The sequence below is a fragment of the Neoarius graeffei genome, chromosome 5 (assembly GCF_027579695.1).
Source record: "Neoarius graeffei isolate fNeoGra1 chromosome 5, fNeoGra1.pri, whole genome shotgun sequence".
In the NCBI taxonomy this organism is placed as follows: Eukaryota; Metazoa; Chordata; class Actinopteri; order Siluriformes; family Ariidae; genus Neoarius; species Neoarius graeffei.
The window spans coordinates 67,412,234-67,432,821 of record NC_083573.1 but is presented as its reverse complement, the minus strand read 5'-3'; the positions used below and the strand labels follow the sequence as shown (position 1 = coordinate 67,432,821).

At 41.3% G+C, this 20,588-nt stretch overlaps 1 protein-coding gene across 1 annotated transcript in view; it reads right to left on the bottom strand.

Moving 5' to 3' along the window:
• Positions 1-1,386: 1,386 nt before the first annotated feature.
• Positions 1,387-20,588, bottom strand: part of stt3b (STT3 oligosaccharyltransferase complex catalytic subunit B) — a 103,483-nt gene continuing 84,281 nt past the window's right edge. The window contains exons 6-16 of the mRNA XM_060922276.1: positions 14,919-15,017; positions 14,649-14,795; positions 14,152-14,200; positions 12,123-12,277; positions 10,965-11,176; positions 10,329-10,516; positions 9,959-10,130; positions 4,891-5,064; positions 4,641-4,754; positions 4,323-4,529; positions 1,387-3,293 (exon numbers count right to left, since the gene is read on the bottom strand). Coding sequence (XP_060778259.1) covers positions 3,213-3,293; positions 4,323-4,529; positions 4,641-4,754; positions 4,891-5,064; positions 9,959-10,130; positions 10,329-10,516; positions 10,965-11,176; positions 12,123-12,277; positions 14,152-14,200; positions 14,649-14,795; positions 14,919-15,017 — 1,598 coding nt within the window. The 3' untranslated portion in view covers positions 1,387-3,212. The remainder of the gene's footprint in view (positions 3,294-4,322; positions 4,530-4,640; positions 4,755-4,890; positions 5,065-9,958; positions 10,131-10,328; positions 10,517-10,964; positions 11,177-12,122; positions 12,278-14,151; positions 14,201-14,648; positions 14,796-14,918; positions 15,018-20,588) is intronic.

Below are 20,588 nucleotides of genomic sequence, written 5' to 3'. Positions count from 1 at the left end.
AATGGAGGACGTGAGAGTGCGAGTGAAACGTGAAAGACTGAATACAGTAACGGAAAGCGAGAAAAGACATTGTTGTGAAGGGAAGGAAACGCAGGACCAAACTAATAAATATCGGCGCTCAGCGAGCACCTCGGTGTGATCAGCTGTTCGTTTAGCGACAGAATGATGTAACTGTCAGTGCACGGTCAAGGTAAACCTGTAGATGGCAGTAATGCAACACTGTGGATGCCAGCTGCTGTAAAACCCAAAAGGAGGCAGCAAAGAAGCAGGTAAACCTGTGCACACAGACTTCCTCTGTCTGCTTGACCGCACGAAGCGAGCAATTTGATGCACATTATTTGCTCGGGAACCTCCTCAAATTAAATAACTCCCCAGCCACAGAACGGCCTGATATTTTGTGAGACATTTCAGAAATAAACATGCGTCACAATGACCAAATTTCAGAGGGAACTAAATTTCACCGATTTTATGAAATCGAAAGGCCGTCTAGCTTTAAATCTTAAAGCGAGTAGCACAATGAAAGCGCTCTCTTAGCATTAAGAGGCTTTTGGGAAACTCACTCCAGACTTATCGCTTTCATTTGTAAAGCTAACCAGATAGGTTTAAAAAGTTGGCTTGGGATACACACGACTGTCTTACAGGCCTTATAGGAAAGCAGCGCTTTTGTGTGCCTGCTAAAATTTTGGGAAAAAAGTAAAGTTTGGGGCACATAATGTAGAACAGATCTGTGAAACGTGTTCAGTGCTCCATGTTTATGTGAAGACTCTTAAGCAAAGTGATTTACAGCATTGTAATGTATTCAGAGCTTTGTGCACCAATGTAGAAACTATGCAACATGATCATTTCACCATACACAGGCAGGGAGATGAGGAGACCTTCTATAGTACAGTAGAATACGTGTTAAAATCAACATTTCCTTAGAAATACATGCTTTATTTTTTTTCCAGCCGCAATAGCAGATATCAAATTGAAAAATAGAAGCAACTGAAGTAGAAATTGTATATTTATCATAAATGGTTAGTACGTCAGTGGCATTTGACTATGAACAACTGTTTTTAGTATTTGTGTAGAGTTGTAAAAGACGGCTCGACTCTTGAACGACTGATTTGAAGGTCAGTACGGAACCCATTTAGGACCACACATGCGCACGCACGCACACACTTTGTAAACAACCTCATTTTAAAACAACTTCAATAAAGCCAATTAGAGAACTTTTTAAAGGGCTGTCATGATAAAATCTAAGCTTGTGCTGCCATCTAGAGCACACAATATACAACAAAAATTCCTTTGTATAGTGTATTCATTTTGACACTCTTGACAAAGAAAGGAAGATCAAGACACCCAGGAAACAAGATTAAATATAATTTACCAAAAATTAAATAAAAGTTAAGAGTTGACAAGCTAGCATTTATTTGTTTCTGTTGTGTAGTGGCTGGATGACTGCAGGGTTTACATGTACTACTCCTGTGTCAGCATGGGACCTTTAACAACAATATTAAAACTAAAACACAAATCGACTTTCATTTAATGAAATTGCTGTGTACCAGGAAATAGCAAGAACAGACTAGAGCAGAGGAGAGGAGGAGATGTGACGTAAAAAAATAAGTACAACCATGGCCATTGGTGATCAGGCAGAACATTTCATATACTCCTTTAATTCCAAAGGCATCGCTGATTCTGACAATGGCATCCTTTTCAAACTCTTTTACAACTTGTGGAAGAAATCCCAACTGAAACGAACACACAGCTTTGCATTTTGTGACGAGATGCCGTCCTCATTTTACTTTCATTTTGCTCTTATAAATAAATAGCTCGAGTCTATTAATTATGAGATATGTCGTTAAGCAGATGGCTGTTAAACTGAGTCAGCATTGTCCTCAGAGAGAACGAAAAACTGCCCTCCTGTTAATTCACACAAAAGATATAGTAGAGGCAGCGCATGAAGGGAAAGGAAAGCCAGGAGAAAAAACAAAAAACAAACGGAGCAAGAGAACAAACCAAGATTCAGAAATACCATGACTTAAGATGGCAGGCTGCCAGGAGCAAGAGACAGAAATCAAACAAAGAAATGTAAATGTGTCACCCGGAACAGAAACGTCATCACTAAGAATACACACACTCGTCACCTGCATGCTACTCAGTAGTGGATCCACTTTAAGGTGAACTAAGCCAAAAGTGCACAAGCTAATAATGCAGCATTGTATTTAAAAAAAAAAATAAAAAAACAAAAACAAAACAAAAAACCTACAACTAATACAAGTGTCACTCGCTCAGAGGGCAAAGAGAGACCATCGCGGCGGGGCGGGGCGGGGGGGGGTGTGTGTGGCAGATTCCTACAAGGTCCAACACTGCAGAATAATCTATCTACCTACAGTATTCACTTCCCCGGGGCACTGCTGAAACCAAACCAGACCTCTGGACAAGAGATAGGAGCAAAACTAAACACGTATTCCTATTCAACAATAAAGAAAATTCTATTTAAAAAAAAAAAATCACCACAATAATTAAGCACATTAGAAATAAGTCGGTCCTCTGTGATGCCTGCTGTGCTGAAATACACACATTCAAGTGACAAGGAACTCGCTGCATTCTGGGAACTACACAGGAGGGGTTCATCAGTTAGAAGTGAAAGATTGCAGAAGGGCCTGGCCCTCACACTGTACACCACTCCATAGCCCTCAATACTCCAGAGCTTTTTTATTATTATTTTTTTTTTATCAAAAAGTAAAAAGTTAACACAGGCTCTGAAAAACAAAACGAAACAAAAACTGGATCTTTGGTGCTATTGCTCCAAGGTTCACTCAGCTTACCACTTCATCTTATTTTATATTACTGTTGCTGTGGATTCGACAGAAGTGTACCACAAACATAAGGTTGCCATCTTGATGGATAAGACAGCAAACCTGCCTTATGAACACATTCAAGTACAAAAGAAAAAAAAAAAAAAGAAGAGAAAAGGAAAAAAAAGTCCAGAAACATTAGATTAAAATAGAGATCCTTGTCCAGGCCCTCTCTTTCAACTCCCTCAGTCAGGTCACACAGCCTCCGCGTCGTCATGGCGATCATGGGGTCAAAGCCTCCAATCAAATAATTTCAGGTGGTCAGATGCCAGACAACTGGTTTGTTTTTCTTCTTGATTGGTGGATTACTGGTTGCATTTGTCATTGTCTATGTTGCCTTGTTTGCCATTTTTACCGTTTTCCATTCAACAACTAAACTGACTTTTTATTCAGTTTCTTGCCTTTTTTCAGGACCAGTTTATTTTTTATGTATCCTCTCTTCCTCTTGGCCGTCTACAAATTGAGGAAGAAAGAGAAAGTGTGTTAAAACTAACAGCACAAAAAAAAACCCCACAAATATATAGTTCCTCATTTTTATCTCATACCACAAATATTTAACAGTTATTCCACGAAATTGAGTCGTACATGAGCTGATAGCCGACGAGGCACAAAGCACCGAGTTGGCTATAAGCCATTTACAATGAGATTGAGTGGAAAAACTGTTTTATTCTATCCACATTCACTGGATTTTGAGAAACGGAGCATTTCGTTTTTGCAAATTCGATTAAAAAAAAAAAATTGTACAAAACGTCAAACAATTTCTGCTTAGAATGTAAACAAACCAGTGAAATAGCACAGGGGTGATAGCGTTCCGGCGCCGCGCCGGATTTCCGGCGTACCGTGGCTGGGGAAAAAAAAAAATCTAGTTCGCCCATTGTCCTGTGTCATTCTGAGATGCGCAGATAGACAGTAAAGGGAATTGAATTCCCTTTACTGTCTATCTGCACATCTCAGAATGACACAGGACAATGGGCGAACTAGATTTTTTTTTTCCCCCAGCCACGGTACGCCGGAAATCCGGTGCGGCGCCGGAACGCTATCACCCCTGAATAGCAGCAATTTGTGAAAAATGCTTGGAAAAAAAAAAAGACGAGTTCTTACCATCAAATACATTTATTCATTTATTATTATTGTTTTGTATTTTTTATTGGCAGTTGGCAAACCAACTTAAAGGTGCATTAGCACCACTGGCTGGGCTGGAGTGTGGAACAGGAGATACTGGGGGAAGACTACCACTATATTCTTTTCGCTATTTCTGTTTCTTTTAAAGACTTGATCATTTTTGGGGTTGTGTTTTCGAGTAGAGTTTTTATTTCGTCCTCATTTGGTTCAGCAACACGCGCTGTTTTTCTCTACTCATGGTATATGAGCTGCTAGCTTAGTAGTAAGAGAAGCCAATCAGAGTGCACGATTGCTCATATCCAGCGAATGTGGACAGAATAAGTCCTAATAAGTGAAGTAGTAAGTCATGGGATATTGTACCTTTTTTGAGGTGTACTTCTGTTTGGCTGCGACGTTGCGGAGCTTGTGGTCCAGAGTCTGCCGGTTCTCCTGCTTCTTCACTCTGTAGATTCGCACCAGCCAGTGCTCAGAAGTAAACGCCTCCTCGAGGTGTTTCAGACGAATGTCTTTATTGCCGATCTCAGCATTTCGTGTCCGATCAAACCCAGGTGGTGTGCGGAAGTCCAGCTGCACAAGAGCAGATAGTTAACAGACAAGTCTGCTAAGCAGTATTTAAAAAAAAAAAAAAAAACAATTAATTAAAACTACTTTACAAAGAAGCAGGGGAAAAACTCATACCTGCATCTCTCCAAAGCGGTAGTAAGACATTTTATACATGAGGCAGTTGAGCAGAGTAGGAGAGCCAGCTTTATCTACTCTAAATTCTCCCTGAGGGGTGAAGTAATCACTCTCCTGGAGGGAAAATACACAGACGTCTGTCAGTATTCACGTTCAACCAATCATGACATGAAACACTTGAAATGGTCACACATTCATGTTTCATATGAATAAACACTGCAAGTCCATCATGGTTACCATGGAAACATACCCTGATGTCTTTAGGGTGCTCCCCTTCTGCAATGCGCACCATCCACAGGAACTTGTTAATGTCGTCTCCCGAGTACCCGATCACACCACCGAAAATAATAAGCACATAATCAACATCCAAGGATTTCATAATCTCGTATGCAGCACTCTCGTTAGAGGACATGGCCTTTCCCACCTGCAGGGTTAAAAAAAAAAAAAAAAAAAAAAAAAAAAAAAGATTGTAATGAACATTAGTGACCACAAGATGGCACCGCTGAGAATGAGAAACAGAGCGTGCATTTAATCAGTGCGCAGCCACAACCTGAAATCAGTTGCTATCTCAGGCATGTTGAGTTACCCAGAACACTGAAAATAAACGAGATTGGGAATTGAACAGATGCTGGGAGAGCTCTTTGCATCTCCATTTGCCTCATACAAACTCAGGTCTTTTCCACCGCAGTTCTAACGAAGCACTTGTGGTAGGATTGATGACATAATCCAAGCCCAAATACAGATTCAGAAAATCAACAAGACAAATAGCAGGCTGAGGGCATTTGTCTGACTTTAGATACTTAAAGGAACAGTCCACCGTACTTCCATAATGAAATATGCTCTTATCTGAATTGAGACGAGCTGCTCCATACCTCTCCGAGCTTTGCGCGACCTCCCAGTCAGTCAGACGCAGTCAGACGCGCTGTCACTCCTGTTAGCAATGTAGCTAGGCTCAGTATGGCCAACGGTATTTTTTGGGGCTGTAGTTAGATGTGACCAAACTCTTCCGCGTTTTTCCTGTTTACATAGGTTTATATGACCAGTGATATGAAACAAGTTCAGTTACACAAATTGAAACGTGGCGATTTTCTATGCTATGGAAAGTGCGCACTATAATGACAGGCGTACTAACACCTTCTGCGTGCTTCAGCAGTGCATTGATATCTGAGCTCCGTATCAATGCGCTGTCGAAGCGCGCAGAAGGTGTTAGTACGCCTGTCATTATAGTGCGGACTTTCCATAGCATAGAAAATCGCCACGTTTCAATTTGTGTAACTGAACTTGTTTCATATCACTGGTCATATAAACCTATGTAAACAGGAAAAACGCGGAAGAGTTTGGTCGCATCTAACTACAGCCCCAAAAAATACCATTGGCCATACTGAGCCTAGCTACATTGCTAACAGGAGTGACCGCGCGTCTGACTGACTGGGAGGTCGCGCAAAGCTCGGAGAGGTACAGAGCAGCTCGTCTCAATTCAGATAAGAGCATATTTCATTATGGAAGTACGGTGGACTGTTCCTTTAAGGACAGTGACAAATTGTCTGCTAAAAGAGATTTAAAAAACAAGCTTTTACTTTTCACAACATACCCATTAGAGATTGAACAATTTCATTAATTAGGTCAATATGAAGCATTTTAAGGTAATAAAAGCAGCAGCAGCAGCATTTATTTATCACACACACACTCGAGCACAGTGAAATTCCTCCACTGCATTTAACCCATCTGAAGCAGTGAAAACGCGCGCACGCCAGAGCAGTGGGCAGCTACGCTACAGTGCCCAGGGAGCAGTTGCCTTGCTCAAGGGCACTTTAGCCATGATACAGAGGGAAGGGAAAGTGCTGTTCATTCACTCCACTCCCCTCACATTTTTCCTGCCGGTCCTGGGAATTGAACCAGTGACCCTTTAGGCCCAAGGCTACTTCTCGGACCTTCAGGCCAACGCTGCCCCCGCTCAAGCGCCAACTTGTGTGTGTGTGTTGGCAATAACATACTGCCTTGAAATGCAATAAAATGTCTCAGAGAAAGCACTGCAGTTCCCAGAGAATAATCAGCAAAGCTGAAATCCTAGCTCTCAAAAGAGTTCATTTAATTGCATTAGCCACCATTTATAAGATAAGAAGTGCTTCTCTATACAGATTGTTCGATTCCCATTGCTTAAATGACACAGAATATGAGAATAAAAATGAGGAAACTACGCTAGATAACATTACAAACATGACCGAACAGAATGCTTTGCAGAGTACACCAATACCTGCACACATGTAGCTCCCTGCACTCGGTCAAACCCGACATCCGACACAGCAATCTCTCCTCTTAAAGTGCATATCACGGATAAATTCAGGAGCAAGATCAATGCAATTCTCCTATTTTATATTAAACTTTGGTCAAATATCTGTAAAATTCTGCATTCTCTGCAATTGTTTTACCTTGCGCAACACCAGAAAAATTCAGTTGAAATCGAGCCATTTGAGGCGAATTGGTCCGCCTCTGAAAGAACTTGGCATTTGGATTTCCCGGCAAACACTGATTTTCGTGACGTCGCGTGCGGGACGCCTCCCTCTGAATCCTACGTCAGCACTGGTTTGTTTATGAGAAAATGACCTGGTGGTTTTCTGCAAATTTCTTCAGCGTTATCGCGTAATTATTAAAATGGTTAACAGACGTATCGTAGGAGGGTGTAGCAACACCAATCTTGATGGGATTAGTACTCATCGTTTTCCAAAAGACCGGACAATGAGAGAGAAATGGGAGCGCTTGGTCTACACAGGCTGTGCACTGAAACCGTGCAAAGCTCGCGCAGCCTGCTGGCGCTTCCACAGGTGACGTTACGAATCTGGCTCCAGACTCCCTTGGGATTTTTCCAGACGTGTTTTATTTTATTTTTTTTCTGCTGTAGACAGATGATTGTTAGATTTAAAGCCATGATTTAAGTTAGTTTTATAGCTACACGTGATTTAGGATTGTTAGACTTTATGATTTAATATTTTAGAGCTTTTAAGATCCTTTATTATTTTAGACTAACCTGACCTTCCTCTTTGCTAGACAAACATGGTGTCTTGTTTAAAATTGTTGTGAAAATATCTCGCACGCTTTGACGTGCATAAATGCTGAAATTGCTGATATGAATATTATTTTGCTTATGATTGAAGGTTTCATTCACACATATTGTAAGGTTTTATTCCTTTGTAAGGATGAATAATTGTAAATATTTATTCTTGACCAAGAAGGCAGTAATTTTAATACTTATTCTTAATATTGTAGTTAGAATGCCAGCTAGAAGGCACTGAATTCTGTGTAACTTGTAAGTTACTGTGTGACCTTCTGTCTAAGCTAGACACATTGCTCGAGACGTGTTTTGGAACATTCTATCAGAACATGCGGTAAATGTTGATATCTGTTAGAACACCTGAAATGTATACAGGATATATTTTCACTTACACACATACATATTAATGGAATTAAGGAATTGGAATTAAGATGTGATTTGCTGACTTAGCACAAGATATACACACACACACACACACCCCTTACACCCACCCCTCTCTGAGGTCACACAAACATTTTACACACATCCTTTTCATACATACACACACACACACACACACACACACACACACACTCGACAGACACAATAGGCTGTTTAGAGAGATTAATGTGTTATAAAAGGTTGTTTGTAAAATTTCATCTTTGGCGGGAAAATTGTGAATAAACAGCAGTGAAACCGATCTCTGGTTCTCTGTTTTTTCGCGGTGTTTTTTCGCCCCAGAATTCTGCAGGTGGCACGAGGGCATTGGTCTCGAGAAGTTGACCGTTCCAGCTGGGGGAACCCTTTCAATTTGGTGGCCCATACGGGGATACTTCCAATCAGGTAAAGGGTCTCTTTTAATTGATTAGTTGGGGGGGACTTGCGAATAAAGATGTGAACTACTTTGGGGTTCCTGTCTTTCTTTCGCGACTCACCCCCCCCAGACGTCTGGGTGACACGGGGGGACTGATCTCGAGATGGTGAGGGCCCAAGAGGTAAAAGAAAAAATCTTTCAATTTGGTGGCCCGTACAGGGATACTTCCAATCAGGTAAGGGGTCTCTTTTAATTGATTAGTTGGGGGGGGACTTCCGCCTGGTTGGTAGTGTCAGAAAAACCCAGTTATCTATTTATAAGATTTTGTTTGGTTATCCTCGCAATTGGTTTACGGGAAGATTTTTGTTTGGTTACCCTCGCAATTGGTTTACGGGAAGATTTCTGTTTGGTTACCCTCGCAATTGGTTTACGGGAAGATTTCTGTTTGGTTACCCTCGCAATTGGTTTACGGGAAGATTTCTGTTTGGTTACCCTCGCAATTGGTTTACGGGAAGATTTTTGTTTGGTTATCCTCGCAATTGGTTTACGGGAAGATTTTTGTTTGGTTACCCTCGCAATTGGTTTACGGGAAGATTTTTGTTTGGTTACCCTCGCAATTGGTTTACGGGAAGATTTCTGTTTGGTTACCCTCGCAATTGGTTTACGGGAAGATTTTTGTTTGGTTATCCTCGCAATTGGTTTACGGGAAGATTTTTGTTTGGTTACCCTCGCAATTGGTTTACGGGAAGATTTTTGTTTGGTTACCCTCGCAATTGGTTTACGGGAAGATTTTTGTTTGGTTACCCTCGCAATTGGTTTACGGGAAGATTTTTGTTTGGTTATCCTCGCAACTGGTTTACGGGAAGATTTTTGTTTGGTTATCCTCGCAATTGGTTTACGGGAAGATTTTTGTTTGGTTATCCTCACAACTGGTTTATGGGAAGATTTTTGTTTGGTTATCCTCGCAATTGGTTTACAGGAAGATTTTTGTTTGGTTATCCTTGTAATTGATAGGGCATGCCTGCCCTCTGAGCACCAATACCCGTCAAGAAGAGCAAGGATTAACTCAAGCATATGAGTTGTATGTATGATCAGAATATTGGGGTGTGATACTAGATTACAGCTGGGGGAACCCTTTCAATGGCTTTGTGCAAAATTACCCTTCTGGAGGAGTGTGTAAAGGGACATACTTTCATACGAAATTGGTCCAGAATATGCCCTTTAAGTGCCCGTTCCATTTTTAACAGCACTTTAGTTCATCCACGATCTATTAATTTTGCAGCCAGATTTTCCCATATACTCACTATGGTACCACACTTCATATCGAATGATTTATTTACTCAGAAAGGAACACGGACCTGAAAGTATTCATCTCTTGATATCCTGTCATTCAATAATTCATCTGGCTTTTTTTTTTTTTTTAAAAGCACCCAGGAGTTTAAGAATGACCCAGTGATGAAGGATGACTCTTCTCACCAGTGCTATGTGACTGTTGTTCCACGTGTTGTTGTCCACCAGTGTAGTTCGGTTGGCCATGCCTGCTATCTGATAACCGTAGTCCCACCACGACATGACTCGCGCATGCTCGTCTGTGTTCTGCCTCAGCCAGTAATACGCCTCACGGAAATCATCCAGAATGTTTCTTGACCTGCTCAAGTGGCACAAAAAAAAAGGGTACATCAATGCCACTTGCTAGTGTGCATGCCACAACCAGCCTACATTCTAGTAAAGACTAATATACACAAACTTGTCTGTGTGGTTAAGAGTGCTGCAAATACAAAAAGATATTCATAGCACTTTTTTGGGGTGTGTAGAGTAACGTGCGGCTGGGTTGGTGTGCCCTCACCCGTCATGGTTGTAAGAAGCTAGCACCACGCTGGGACTGGAGTAGGCATTGCTGGTGACCCAGGTGCAGTGTACGGCAAACATCATCAGCAGCATCAGCATCAACATGGTGACGATGCTCTTGATGTTGGGCCCCAGACCCTCCTCCTGTCGGTCCTGCTCAGATATGTGCTTCCGCACTTTCCCTGCCTGCCAAGTAGACACACAAACACCTCAAATTACATTTGGGAAACAGAACACCACCTAAAAACAAGGGGATGCAAACAGGCATGCAGTTGTGCCAACACTGCTAATCAGTAGAGAAGGGAGAAGGAAAAAAAAAAAAAAAAAACACCACACATTTTAGCACACGTCAATGAACTGGATGGCTCCATGCAAGCAGCATAAATGTATTAACTGAAGTTGTTTGGATTTCTCAAGTGTACAAGTTTACTTTAAACTACTGCTACGAAATTAACATAACTATGATCGATCTGTAGTCTGCGTTTTCATTTCAGAATCTGATCATCTTTCAGCACCGTTTATCATGTAGTATTTAATATTTTAAGCTTGAAGTTGAGCTTTGCAAATTAAAGCCTATTAAAAAAAGTACGCATGATGGGACTGGAAGGTAAATTATGTGCAGCAGATCCGTTACCTTGTCATAGAGATTTCCTGAGTTCCTCTTGTCATCTTCGTCACTGCTGTCCTCCGCCGGCGGGTTCTCCTTCTTTGTGTCGTCTCCCAGGTAGTGCTCGAACACGCTGGAGAAAGCGATGGCTGACAGCATGCACACCACCGGCGTCAACGTCAGCATGAGTCGCACCATAACTCCCGCAAAGTACACGGCGCTGATGGCATAAAGAGCCACTGGAAGGCAGCAAAGAGAAGAGGGCGAAATAAACTGGACACGTTTTTCAACCCCGCTGATAAAGCATCACTTGAATTCCTGATCACAGATGGTTATTTTGTAGACTACAGTGCTAATCCTGTTCGTAGCGTACACTATAAATTAGTGTACCAACATAAAACACCAGTACTGGTAAATATTCAAATACAGCATCGAGCTTAGGCATACATACAAACATATCCCCTTAAGGCTGCCTTATTCATTCAGCATTGACTACTGCATGAATAATGAAAGAATGGATGTGTTGTCAAGTGTGCTCAAATAAATATTTGGGATTCAAGCATAAACTAGACATCATGCTCAGCTATGACATGGCTAAAAGGAAAAGGATTTAAAAAAAAAAAAAGCATGGTTACGGGATTCTCAAAGCTATCTTTGCACTGCAGATGTACTGGTTTGCAGCACAGTGCTATTTAATTATTCACCAAAATCCTTTTTTTTTTGTATATTTGTCCTCTGGGTGGTCTCTGCAGTTTATATAACTAAACTGTGATACCTTGTAAATTTCAGCAAGTGTGTCTTTACGCACACACTGAAAACAAAACCAACTCCATAAACTGCTCCCTGATATAAAAATCAATGGAACGGGTTGAAGATCGTCTTTAGCTTGCAAGATATTTTTCAATACATGAGAGGTATAGTCTCTGCTCAAAACCCGACTGATGAAATGGATTTTCTTGCTTTCCGCACTGGGCTGTCTCTACAGGAGGCACAAGTCTGCAAGAAAAGGGTGTGAATAAAAATGGCTAAAAAGGTTGCATCAACCGGCAGTCGAGGCTACACAAACACCATGCTCGTTCGTTATTGTTTCTTCGGAACGCTTATTCTGCTGCTGCACAGATGGACTGCAGGAGTTTTAGCACCAGCTCCTGCAGCACTGTAACTGTCCTGTTGCCGAGTGCTCACCGAACACACGCTCATCGTTGATGTTCTTGATGCAGAACCAAAGCCCTGCGGGGAACGTGCACACCAGGATGTGAAGGTCAAAGAAGAAGGAGACCCAGGTGGTGGGTTGGTGCTCTGATACCGAGGCGATAATCGGGATGTGGATCTTGGCGTACCTGAAGTGTACACAAATCAAGAAGAGCGTATGGTTTGGATTATATTATAATGCACGCCATAACATTTCTCTAATGCTGCTGGGTTGACTTCAAATGTGGCTTTAACCTTCAGCATGAATTTGTAACAATGAATTCATGGACCAAATACACCAGAGAAGGGCGTCTTTGAAGAACAAAGATGTTCCTTAACCATGAAGTCAGAACTTCAACATCAAACTGCTTTAATGCATCAAAAGACTCAGAGTTTAGATCCTGAAGGAAACGAGTGGAAACTTGGCTAAATAAGCCAAGTAACCAAGTTAAACAATATTTTTTATTTTTATATATGTGCACAGAGTACTGTTCTCTCTCTCTGCTTTATATCACAACCATCTGTGAGCAGGAGTGTACCAGCAGACCTCGTAATGCTGTCCTTGCTTTAGACAAGCTTCTTTCTGATCATTATCTCCTGACACAAGTCTAACTTCTCCAAATCACCGAAAACAGACTCTGCACAGTAAGGATTTGAGATCTATCCTAATTCCCCTCACCCCCACAGAGACTGCTGTATAGGGAAGTCACATACTCCCAGAACTGACAGCGAGTACATTTTCAAAGACAAATCGTCAGCTAGACTCATTTTAAGACTGCCATACATGTAATTATTCCATCAGTGCACATTACATTAATATAAATAATAATTAACACCCTACTTCAAGATTGCACAATGGATCAGTCAGTGTTCTGTAGCATACTGCCAGAGGAACTGTGTAGTCATACAGAGTTTCAAGTGCATATCACGGGTAAATTCAGGAGCAAGATCAATGTCTCATCTCATCTCATTATCTGTAGCCACTTTATCCTTCTACAGGGTCGCAGGCAAGCTGGAGCCTATCCCAGCTGACTACGGGCGAAAGGCGGGGTACACCCTGGACAAGTCGCCAGGTCATCACAGGGCTGACACATAGACACAGACAACCATTCACACTCACATTCACACCTACGGTCAATTTAGAGTCACCAGTTCAAGATCAATGTAATTCTCCTATTTTATATTAAACTTTGGTCAAATATCTGTAACATTCTGCATTCTCTGCAATTTTTTTACCTTGCGCAATACCAGAAAAATTCAGTTGAAATCAAGCCATTTGAGGTGAATTGGTCCGCCTCTGAAAAAACTTGGCATTTGGATTTCCCGGCAAACATTGATTTTCGTGACGTCGCGTGCGGGACGCCTCCCTCTGAATCCTACGTCAGCGCTGGTTTGTTTATGAGAAAACGACCTGGTGGTTTTCTGCAAATTTCTTCAACAACATTATCGCGCAATTATTAAAATGGTTAACAGATGTATCGTAGGAGGGTGTAGCAACACCAATCTTGATGGGATTAGTACTCATTGTTTTCCAAAAGACCGGACAATGAGAGAGAAATGGGAGCGCTTGGTCTACACAGGCTGTGCACTGAAACCGTGTAAAGCTCACGCAGCCTGCTGGCGCTTCCGCAGGTGACGTCACGATTCTGGCTCCAGACTCCCTTGGGATTTTTCCAGATGCGTTTTATTTTATTTTTTTCTGCTGTAGACAGATGGCCTTGTGCAAAATTACCCTTTTGGAGGAGTGTGTAAAGGGACATACTTTCATATTTAAAAAAAAAAACAATAGGAAATTGGTCCAGAATATGCACTTTAACAACACTGACAAAGTCTGACTGGGCTGTAAATCTACACAGGAAGCCTGCATGTAATCCTGTGAAATACATGTAATTTAGATGTTTCATACATGTTTAGATCTTTCTAAATGGGGGGGAGAGAGAGAGTCAGGGCCTGTTTCTGATATTTATGATTAAAAAAAGCAGCTGCATAGCCTTACATGCATGCAAAAACAGAGTCCACTTACCCCGTGTCCCACAGTGAATAAAAGCGGCCACTCCAAGGTGCAATGTAGCCTGAACACACAGACAATGGAAATATAAAACGGTCACAATCAACAAACAGAATGGCTCCAACTCCATCAGTTCCTCAGACGTCGAGTAGTTTGGATAGCTTTCGGCAGACTAATACCTTCTACTATGCCCAATGCAATTTCGACTCATTTCCACTGGGAGGCTGTATTCAGTGTAAAAGCAACACGGAGAATAAAGGGAACCGGCCCTAGTGAGACCTCGTAAACTAGTTGCAGACATTGGTGTGATTAATGAAGGGCTGTTGAGGCCAGGGAAGCGAAGCAAATGACTCTCACAAGGCACATACAGGCAGGACGGGAGGGGGGAGTTACGATGACGAGTCGAGAAATCTTTCTGTATCTAGACAAAGTAGTAAGATCGGAGGACTTATTAGCAGCAAGGGAAGCCTGCACAAAGATGATGTATGAGGAGTTATATTTTGCAGCCTCACCTGTGTAGGTCAGATAGATGACCGTGAGGAAAACCACCCCTGCAGCCAGTGACACTCCGAGAAAGAAAAGGGTCTGAAACTCCTGCCTAGTCAGCCTGTCCTTGAGATACTGCAAGAAAGCATACGCCTGCAGGAGGGCAAAGACACCTGCAGAGACACACACACTCAACATGGTTCCAGGAGCTACTAGTCACAAACGTCTACTAAGCTTCTCATTTCTGGAACATCTTGTTTGGTGGCAGAAATGTGAGCAATTAGAACTATTCTTACCCGCTGCAGCCATGTGCTCACTCGTCCTTATAGGCTGGAAGCCCACAAACGGGACTTGCATGGACAGCACCAAGCCCACTATAAAAAATGTGCTGTATGCTGCATGGGAGAGGGGAAAAAAAAAAAAGAGCTTTAACTCTTTAGACATGCAATCCTATCAGAATGTAGACATTTGCGCACACGGATGAAAGTACAGAACATCTGTGTGACGAGCTGGTGAAGCAGCACTATTCATCTCTTTCCAAATTCATGCTTGATCTGCATTTTAGTGCAGAATGGAAGAAGGAGGCAGCAGTGAGTAGAGCTAACGAGGAGGAATCAGACAGGCCCTGGAGTGGAAGGCTGGGCCTTGAGCTCAAATCATCGACAAACCGGGCTGCCGTGTTATCACCAGTGCCAGAACTTTACAAAAGTATTGGCGCACATACATAAAGACTTGTATTTAAACTGTCAATTAATTGCAAATGAAGCAATGGTTTTAGTTTCAGACAGCAATATACACAGAAAACAAACCACTTATAAACAGAGGCACTTTTACAAGGTTTAAAGAAAGAAAAAACACCATACAAATGTAAAAGCACACTGACATCTACGAAATGACAGAAATATAATTAGGTTTTGTGGTATCTTCAAGAAACTAATGTTCAAATCTAGAGAACACCAGTCATCAGGACTAGGAGTGTAAAAGAACAAAATGTAACTTACAAATAAACTGAACATCATGAACTAGCACCCTACTCCATGCATGATGGTTAATATTTAAAACAAGTCAGTCAGTGACTGTGTAGCTCACTCCGGCTCCGTCTAGTCCAGAAGGAACGATTTAAAGTGGGTCACCTTGCACAATAAATGTTGCAAGCTACGGTATATACACTATGTACACGCTATATATAGAAGTGATATACACTCCAGGAATACCGACCTATTTGCCAGAAAGAATCCAAAACTGTGACGAATTGACCGAGAAGAAGCGATTTTTGTTGAACTGCTCATTAAACGGCTTAAATTAGTCCATAACTTCATTAATAATTGTAATTAAGCAAATCTGGGTAGAAGTTATATGCACCCTAGGTACCCTGACCTTCATGCCAGAAAGAATAAAAATCGGTGAAGAACTGAGGGAGAAGCAGCGATGTGTGTGGAAACTGCCCGTTAAGGATTAATTACTCCATATCTTCATTATTAATTGCAATTATGTAAACTTGGAGAGACGCTATATGCACCCTAGGCAGACCCACCTTCCTTCATGCTAAAAAGAATAGAAATCAGTGAAGAACTGAGAGTAGTAGCGATTTTCGTGAAGTGTGGATGACGCCGGATGGACGCCGGACACCACATGATGGCATTCGCTCCCTGCCTGTCGGCCAGGTGAGCTAATAACATTAATTGTCCTCTATGAAAATGGCATTTATTAATATAGAAAGATGAAAAAGTATACAGAGTATGTATCAATGTAAAGCGTGCTCTCGTTTATCAGCATGATTCCACCAATACCAATAACCCTTAAAGTCCAAAGACACGCGGTTAGGTTAAAGGAAAAGGCAACTTTTGTACAAAACCAGGTGTGTAATAGGAGAAAAACATATACGTAATCAATTCCGTTAATTATTTCCATTATATATCGAACATGAAAAAATATTTTTAACTTTGAAATCATTAATTGACACAGAGGAGTCGAAGTTGGAGGAGTCAGCCATTTTGAGATTGTGGGCAACTATAAACCAATCAGAATCTTTCGTTAATGCGCTTCCCTCTGATCTGTGACGTCACTGGGCCCATGAAAACAGTGTTTACAGACAGATCACTGTGATTAGGAGTCCCGGCGGGTGGCTTGTATTCGATTCGTTTATATCCCGACCTTGTCAGCTGTCAGATTTATGTTCATGGACCCGGTAAGCTGGGAAATAATATTTATTTATTTACCAAATTCTAACAGAAAACGAGAGCGCCCAAAAGGGAAAACCGAGCCGAGCCGCTTCGCGCATGCGCAGTAGGCTTGGTAGGACAAATCCAAATAGGAGTCATTCAGGATTCAGCCATGTTTTTGCTCCGTGTTTTTACTCGACCAAAGTTCTACAGTATTATGAGCTTTAAGTTGCATAAATAAAACCATTTGGTGAAACTTTGAAGAAGCGATTGTACTGTTTTTTTTTTTACCTCATTACCATGAAGCACTGAAGAGTTCTTTTCAGTGGTGGGCCGCATGACGTCACGCAGTAGATCAATATGGCGGAACGCATCTTCGCTGAGCTCAGCGCAAGCCCGTATTATTAAAAGTTAAAAGATACTGTTATGCGGTCTGTTCTTTCTCTATAAATTCCATGATCGATTACTTTATATATTTATCTATCTATTTGTGGTGATTTTGTACAAAAGTTGCCTTTTCCTTTAATATGGGACGGCCTTGGGCTGAGGTGCCCTTGAGCGAGGCACCTAACTCCCAACTGCTCCCCGGGCGCTGTTAGCATGGCTGCCCACTGCTCTGGGTATGTGTGTGCGCTCATTGCTCATGTGTGTATTCACTGCTTCAGATGGGTTAAATGCAGAGAGGAATTTCACAAGTGTGTGATGAATATTGTGCTCTCTTTTCTTAAACATCAGCCGGTTTTATCCATGAACCTCTGCTAATTTCCTGCTAATAATGTGTAACATGACGTTGCGTGACCCAGTGTCCAATTACGTCATGAGCAATTACTTGATATGCACTGTGTGAAGATCAACAGTGTTAAGGACTGTATCTCTTATTTCAGGAAACCTGTTACATGTCTTGGTCAATAAAAAGAGGCAGTGATGAACAAAACAGGACTGACTTGAACATGTTTTTTTTTTACAAAATAAATCCTTTACATGAGCACGTTTACACCATCACAGGCCAAATCCTGATGAAACCATTCTAGACTACACATTCCTTCATCACCAACTTGTTCTGGCCTGATGAAAAGAGAGGAGGGGGAGAAAAAATAAAAAATAAAAAACCCACAGGCTTGCACAAATAACCATCCAAGAGTCTAAGTGAAAAAGATTTCACCTGAATCAGACTTTAGTTTCGTTCTAATTTAACTAGTCTCACCATAATGCAAAATAATCCTGAGGCTAAAACGATAATGTATGATCATTACAAAAGATTTTAGAAAACAGATGGTCTTTGAAAGCTACGAGAAAGGTATATTTGAATCCATTAGATCTGAATTTGTACAGGTGTGAAGGTTTGAGACCAAGCAGTCATGTATCAGAAGCAATTCCCTTGGTGACAGAGTGAAGCATTTCCATATCGCTATGAGTCCATCATCCCCACTGCTCCTGTCCCCAAGGTAAACACCTCTATTCAGAACTGGTTTAACATTCAAGACATCTATACAATGGCCACGGTGCTTGCCAAATCCAGCTTTGTTTTCAAATGGGTGGTAAGATTTCATCACAAAATGTCAATTCAAATGAGATGTTAAATAAAGCAGCAGTATTCAAGGTCTCATTTCCCCAGTGCTCTCAATCTTGGACTGAATTCTAATATTAGCTTTGAGGGCCATCGTCCAGGGACAGCTACCGGAAGCAAAGCGTTCTAAGCACGTTAGAGGATCTGGCTGGATCGCAGAGCCACCAAGATGTTACTTAATCCAAATTGGTCTAATTTATTAGCAAGCTAAACAGACGTGCTGCGTAACTGAAACTCCGTGGGGAGACAGATGCAGCACCTGTTCTTTAGCACGCGAGAAAGAGTACTGTGGAACAGTTTTGGATGAGGCTAATGTCCAGCATCCATCACTGAGCCCATTTCTGACTGCAGCAGCTGGGGCACTACTCCACAGAGCCATAAGGGGAGGGATAATGAAAGTCCTAACAGAATCATCAGGAGAAAGCAGCACTATCCTGGGTCCTCTATACAAGCACCACTGCAGAGCCCACACACTTTCTTTAAAATAAGGCAATCAATCAAAACAAAAAACAAAAAAAAAGATTCCCTTCTCAGAAGTGTCCTACGCCTCTGCTGGGAGGGCATGCGACAATACAACTTCATAACAGAAGCCCTCATTTAAGCAGCTATGATCCATTTTTGTTGGCAAGTTGTAAGAAGCCGTCAATCTATTTGGTTTTTTGAGAGGCAGAGGAGGAGGTGGAATAAAAGATGCTGTTAGAAAGTCCAGTTTTGGTTCCTTTGCTCTCCCTGAAAGAAGGGAAAACCTAAATAAAAACAAACACACTGAACAGAGCACAGTAAACGACAAAAAGCTTTGTTCTCCATATTCACACCTGCATATGTGAATGTGGTGGTTGGGGGGAAAAAAAACCCACACATACATTTTTTATTTATATATATTTTAAATGTGTGTATGTATGTATATTTTAAGTGTGTGTGTGTGTATATATATATATATATATATATATATATATATATATATATATATATATATATATATATATACACACACACACACACTTAAAATATACATACATACACACATTTAAAATATAAATATAAATATATTATATATATATATATATATAAATAAATAAAAATAAATACACACATATATATATATAAAAATATATGTGCATGTACTATGTGTATGTGTGTATATATACACACAACCCCGATTCCAAAAAAGTTGGGACAAAGTACAAATTGTAAATAAAAATGGAATGCAATCATTTACAAATCTCAAAAAGTGATATTGTATTCACAATAGAACAGACAACATATCAAATGTCGAAAGTGAGACATTTTGAAATTTCATGCCAAATATTGGCTCATTTGAAATTTCATGACAGCAACACATCTCAAAAAAGTTGGGACAGGGGCAACAAGAGGCTGGAAAAGTTAAAGGTACAAAAAAGGAACAGCTGGAGGACCAAACTGCAACTCATTAGGTCAATTGGCAATAGGCCATTAACATGACTGGGTATAAAAAGAGCATCTTGGAGTGGCAGCGGCTCTCAGAAGTAAAGATGGGAAGAGGATCACCAATCCCCCTAATTCTGCACCGACAAATAGTGGAGCAATATCAGAAAGGAGTTCGACAGTGTAAAATTGCAAAGAGTTTGAACATATCATCTACAGTGCATAATATCATCAAAAGATTCAGAGAATCTGGAAGAACCTCTGTGCGTAAGGGTCAAGGCCAGAAAACCATACTGGGTGCCCGTGATCTTCGGGCCCTTAGATGGCACTGCATCACATACAGGCATGCTTCTGTATTGGAAATCACAAAATGGGCTCAGGAATGTTTCCAGAGAACATTATCTGTGAACACAATTCACCGTGCCAGCCGCCGTTGCCAGCTAAAACTCTATAGTTCAAAGAAGAAGCCGTATCTAAACATGATCCAGAAGCGCAGACGTCTTCTCTGGGCCAAGGCTCATTTAAAATGGACTGTGGCAAAGTGGAAAACTGTTCTGTGGTCAGATGAATCAAAATGTGAAGTTCTTTATGGAAATCAGGGACGCCGTGTCATTCGGACTAAAGAATAAGGACGACCCAAGTTGTTATCAGCGCTCAGTTCAGAAGCCTGCATCTCTGATGGTATGGGGTTGCATTAGTGCGTGTGGCATGGGCAGCTTACACATCTGGAAAGACACTATCAATGCTGAAAGGTATATCCAGGTTCTAGAGCAACATATGCTCCCATCCAGACGACGTCTCTTTCAGGGAAGACCTTGCATTTTCCAACATGA